At 39.4% G+C, this 6,000-nt stretch overlaps 1 protein-coding gene across 3 annotated transcripts in view; it reads left to right on the forward strand.

Moving 5' to 3' along the window:
- Positions 1 to 5,357, forward strand: part of LOC137502927 (uncharacterized) — a 101,347-nt gene extending 95,990 nt beyond the window's left edge. For 2 of the 3 annotated variants that reach the window (XM_068230129.1, XM_068230130.1), the window contains one exon: positions 1,023 to 5,356. In XM_068230129.1, the coding sequence (XP_068086230.1) occupies positions 1,023 to 1,252 (230 nt within the window). In that variant the 3' untranslated portion in view covers positions 1,253 to 5,356. Of the gene's footprint in view, positions 1 to 1,022 lie in introns of all 3 variants that reach the window. The other variant, XM_068230131.1, reaches the window with a different exon arrangement.
- Positions 5,358 to 6,000: the final 643 nt, after the last annotated feature.

A 6,000-nucleotide genomic window follows, 5' to 3' on the forward strand; every position in this document is an offset into this window, starting at 1 on the left:
TAGTCAGCAGTTCTGTGTTTACTGTGCGGTTTTATGTTGATTTCATCTCGCCCTTCTTACAGCTACGGGCGAGGAAGGTTCCGTTCAAAATCATCCCGTCCCTTTCAAAACTAAGGACGAGGTACCTGTTTGAGTTCTACTGTTTCGGTAACGTGTGTACATTGGGTGTCCGGTCTGGCTCGCACGGACCTTGTTTCGCTTGTGAGATCTTATCTACTTCCGCTGTTTACTAACACAGCTGTAGTGCTTTCTTATCTTAAAACTCACTCATTCATTCCAATTTATTTTCGAACCGTTCGCTCACGAATTATGAAATGCAGGAGTGCCTGATCAGCGATACGACATACAGTCTGTACGTAGAGGAACTGTCACTTTGTTGCACATAGCAGAAGTTCATTGTGTTGAGTGTAACACAGCACAGCCATCTCTTGCAACACAGTGACACGGTCCTATGAAGAGACCTGCACCAAATTATTACAGCAATGAAAACTGATCCCAAAATATCAAAGTTTAGTTGGAAAATGACATATTTTTGTTGGGGATTGTATTTTGTACAGATTGTGCAGAACACTTAGCTTTTGCCACGACAACAGCGTATAAAGCCGGTAAGCAGTAACAATCAGTCAACTCGGTTTTGAACGAGCTTTCTTTGCGCGAACCTATCAGTTGTAAGGTTTCATATTTTTGAAACTTTACTTGGACACTTTTTGATTTGATTTATTTTGTTTGTACATTTTTCTGTGTTGTAATCAAATAAATTATCATAAGCGAGAGTTCGGTAACAGAGAGTATAGTGAAAAATTAAACCAATTAACATTAAGTAGGAACAAGTAAGCAGTTCAGCAGCTTAGCCGTTAAACCACGGAGGCAGTCAAATGAAACCTATTAAACAGTATTTTTCAATAATCTTGCAGTAGAAAATAATATTTTCATTCATATAACTTGTCAATATATTGCATTAATTCTACCTGCTGTAATTAAATTTATATCAAGTTAATCATAGGTGTTATATTTTATTTAAGGTCCTGAATTTTCATCTTGGCAGGCGGGTCCATATTGCTTTCATTACACCCCTGAGCTTGCCTCTCAGGGCCGACAGCAACTGGATGAAGAAGAACTGGGTCTGATGCGGGGGAGTGTTCTCGTCTCCTCTTCCACCCTGACATATCATTGTGTTTATCCTATCTCGCTTTATATGACTTCATACTCGTGTGCTTCAGCTCTCAGTCTGAAACAATCGGCGACATTGTGAAGGGAAAAATCATCTTTGAACAGCTGAACGTAAAATTCAAATTCCCCTTTGACAATTGTGTGCTGCCTTTAATCGTATGCTAAAATATGTCAAATACCACTGAATCTGAAGACTGCTAGTCACGAAGGAGGCTGTTGATGGAGGTTCCAGTTGCTTAAGGATAAGGGCAACTGGCCTCGCACCTTTCAAAGGAGATGTAATAGAGTTTCACATCTGCAGAAACAAACAAACAAACATCTCTTTTAGCAAGTAGTAACAAAATACTGTACAAAGTTTTATTTTAAAGTGACATCAAATACAGGTGGTTTTGTTTCTCTTGGAATGAAACCCAGGTCAGTGCAGAAAAAAGAGCAGCAAAGCACAAAGTGATTAGTGAGACACCAATTGTATCGCTTCATGCAGAAAGGGCCTCAAGCCCACGTGTTGTACACTCCTAAATGCACGTATTCTTGCTGAAAAGGCTTCCTCTCAGTCAGTAAACCAGGATTCAATGAGCACTATTGAAGGAAAAAGGTCATCAGTCACAGACTCGAGCCCGTTCTCCATAAAACAAAGGTGTTGGTATCTACCTAACAGCAGATGCACACAACAGTAACTGATTATGTTTTGTTCACCAAGAGCAGATATTCTTCATTTATTGATAGCTGTGCACGGCACACCTTCCCCCTGAGGAGAAACTCTTCAACATGTGCTGGGATTCTGCCGGAGCATTGAGCTAATGTGCAAAAATAACCACCAGCATGTAAGAATGTTTATTGCTCAAGCCTTGAGACAGCATGGATAGGAGATTCACTGCATCCACACCAAAGACTCTAATCGGACCGCTGACATCATAGCCATCAGCAGAAATACACTAGATCCCGCCATTCGCTCTGAAAGAGACTCAAATCAGGCTCAGGATGGGGACCATGCACCATGCTTGCCTTACCTGTCAGCAAAGTACAAAATAACCATCGATCGTTCAGAGGCCTGCTATTCAGAGCAAGAGGCACCTTCCCTAGTCAGCCATTGATCTTATTATAAAACTTGGAAATTCCATCCTGCAAAATAGAAATACAGTTCCTGAGGGACTCTACATCTCTACCTGAGAGTGTACAACCCCCCCACTGGAAAAAGAAGACAAAAACAACATTAACAATTATAAATTTCCACCTTTTGATGTTTTTAAGTACTATCGAAACTGTAACTAGATGTAAACAGTCACCCTCATTGGAGGATGGACAATTTATGATTTCTTTAATAAATCTCTCTGTCTAGACTTGTGACCCAAAACTCTTTAACATTTGACCAGGTAATACTTCACGGAATATCGGCATGATTCGCATGACATGGGGTTTTATTGATAAAAACAATGAGTGCACAAACAGGCCAACAGATGGCGGTGGTCAGCAACACGTGAATGATGCTGCATGAGTATTAAAGGTCCTGTCGTGAGGAAGGGCGTCATATTCACCTGCACTCGCGGCACGTTGGCGTTACCAGAAAAGGCATGGTTAATGAAGCTTTATTTTGGTGTCAATAAAACCTCATGTCATGCCAAACGTGGGTGTCAATTATTACCTCTCTACCTCCGACACTCCGTGAAGTACTGCCTTGTCAAATGTTAGCAGATTTTTGGGTCATCCTCTACAATATTCTGTTAATGTGGACATTTTTGTAATATTTCAACTTGTTTGCTTATGAATGTTTGTGATTTTTGCAGAAGAGGCCTCAGTCCAGTTAAGAGCTTTGGATCTGTATTGACAGTTATGTAATATAAGTTGAAAAACTGCTATATTGGCTCCACCTAGTCAATAGCTTTAAGCTTATTTACAATTCAGCGTTCTAAAAAAGCATCATATCAGAACAAGATGACATGTTTTGGCTGCGTTAGGCCATCTTCAGCTGTCTACAAATAACTTCAACTTAAAATTCATGGATTGAAAGTTGCAAAACATTTACATCCATATGATAGGTGGTTGCTGAAACATCACCAGCTTCTAGAAGCGTTTGATGTAGTATGAAGACGTCAGCTCTTCTAGATAATAAATGACAATGATGATTAATTAATATTAATTTAAAGTTTCTTCCATTCCTTAAAATTCGTTTCACACAAAAATATTTACATTTAGTTCATTAAAATTGTTGTTCTGCTTCGTAAAAGAACTTCTGTTTTAAAATGTAGATTAAATTCATTTAAGTGCCAGCCAGACCATTGAGTATAAATGAACTGCCGTCAGGTCATGTTGTGTGATATGAAATCTGGAAGGAAAAATAAGAATTAGTAAGGTGAATATTAAAACGAGGGAAGCAAGGTACAGCAAAAGACAAACCTTATAGACAGAAATATACAACAAGAGACATAAACTGTATATGTATTGTTGCTCTAAAGTAATAATTTTACAACGTTGAATTGTGGGTGGAACCACTATCCTAGTTGAGAGCTCACAATAATGAACAACTGTAACTGTGAATCAAATTTAATATATCCTATTAGCATTTTAAAATAGATGATTGTGTTAATCTTGACATTCTTTCAATATTTTCATTGTGTGTATAAATATTTGTGATCTGTGCTGAAGGGGCGTGCATCCAGAGAATTTTATTGCCCCTAAATGGAAATTACGCAGTTGAACATGTACATGCTCTGAGCTGAAACTACCTATCACACATTTTAGGTGTTATTTGGGTGACATATTGGTTCAAAATACAGTAGAACACCGATTATCCGAAATAAAGGGGGCGGTGCCACTTCGGTCGACGCCCTTTTTCGGATGACCACAGGGTAAATACTTTTGGAAGTTAAATGTCGAAACAAAATACATAAACTTGTTAAGCAAGGTGCATACTGTATATTAACATTAAAATGTTTACATAATGTCACTAATAGTATAAAATCAGTGATTTTCTTCTGAATTTCCTTGGTGCAGCGCTGTCGTTCAGCTATGTCGCGCTACCGTTTAATCAACTATACATCAGCTGGTGTAGATTCATTGCTTTGTTCAACAAAGCGCAAAGTAGAAATAATGAAATATTTCTTTGTTACTATTGAACTGAATACTGTATACAGTAATTGTATTACAGTACTGTAATTAAAGCGTGTGCTACTGTACTTTAAGAAAAATTCAAAATCAATCTTACCTCTAATGCATTAAATCCATCATCTAATGTTAAATCTATTCTCAGAACTGCTATTGTCAAGGTCGGTGTCGTGTGCATAATCTTCATGACGAATAATACAGTAATAATGATAATAATATCATAATAGTATCATGGAACGAACTAGAGGGTAAGAAACTGTTCTGTTCTATGCTACACGTGTGGTGGTCTAATGTCCTAAGGGGAAGGAGATTGCAGGCTAAGGGCTCTATTCAGGATCAGAATTCAGGACAGGTGTCTGTGCGAAATCGGTACGAGTCACTCCACGTAGAACAACAGAGGGAAGATGAGGGACAGGGAACTGTTGCTGAGATGTGTGGAAGTAGCAGGAAGGGAAAAGGTAGGAAAGGAAGATGTAGAGTAGAGGATAGGAAAAGACAGGTGGAACAGTGTCATGGGGATGAGAAAAGGGAGGAGGAAGTAGCTTCTGCAGCTATCAGGAAAGATAGGGCTGACCAGAAGGGGAGGGGATCAAATGAGGTGGGTAGGGTTGAGGCTCTGGTCATGGGGGATTCCATCGTTAGACACGTGGGGAAAGTGTGTGGAGGAAAGGGTACCAGGTTAGAGTGTTATCCAGGAATTAGGTTAAGGCAGATGTTGAAGAAAGTAGAAGAGAAGGAGGAGGGAAAGGAGTAGGTGGTAGTGTTTCACGTTGGTATTAACAACGTAAGACAACCAGGTATAAGTACCAACATAGTTGGAGATGTGTGGGATCTGGTAAATGCAGCACGGGTGAAGTTTAAGAAAGCAGAGATTGTTATTAGTGGAATAGTGTGTAGAAGGGATAATGACTGGAAGGTGATTGGGGTTATAAATGAGACTATGGAGTGGGTAAGTTATGTAGGAAACTAGTAGTGAAATTTCTAGATCCTAATGGGTGGGTAGGAGATAGGGCTCTGCGCACAGATGGCCTTCATTTAAACTGCACTGGTACGTATAAGTTAGGAAATTTGTTTGGAAGGGTAATAAGGAGGTACATTCAGGGGAACTGGATGGCCTAGGGAGCGGTGATAAGGGAACAGGGAATTGGAAATCAAGTAGGGATGACATAAAATTGTTAGTGTTGAACTGTAGAAGTATTGTAAGGAAAGGAATAGAATTAAGTAATTTAATAGATATATATTTACTAGATATTGTAACAGGAGTTGAATCATGGCTGAGAAATGATATAATGGATGCAGAAATTTTCTCACGGCACTGGAGTGTGTATCGTCGAGATAGGATAGGAAGGGTGGGAGGGGGAGTGTTCATTCTGGTGAAGGAAGAATTTGTAAGCTACGAAAAAGTTAAAGATGAGACACATGAAATTCTAGGTCTAAATATAATAGGCAACTTGATATATTTGGAGTGTACAGATCGGGAAAGGGTAGCACTGATGCGGATTCGGAATTATTTGATAGGATAGTCAGCTATGTGGGAAACGACATGGAAAGAAATGTGACTGTAGCGGGAGATCTGAATTTGCCAGATGTCAATTGGGAAGGAAATGCGAACGACAGGAAGCATGACCAACAAATGGCAAATAAGTTAATATGGCAAGGACAGCTGATTCAGAAAGTGACGGAACCAACCAGAGGGAAAAATATCCTGGATGTCGCGCTGATAAAACC

The sequence above is a fragment of the Anabrus simplex genome, chromosome 13, assembly GCF_040414725.1.
Source record: "Anabrus simplex isolate iqAnaSimp1 chromosome 13, ASM4041472v1, whole genome shotgun sequence".
Lineage (NCBI taxonomy): Eukaryota > Metazoa > Arthropoda > Insecta > Orthoptera > Tettigoniidae > Anabrus > Anabrus simplex.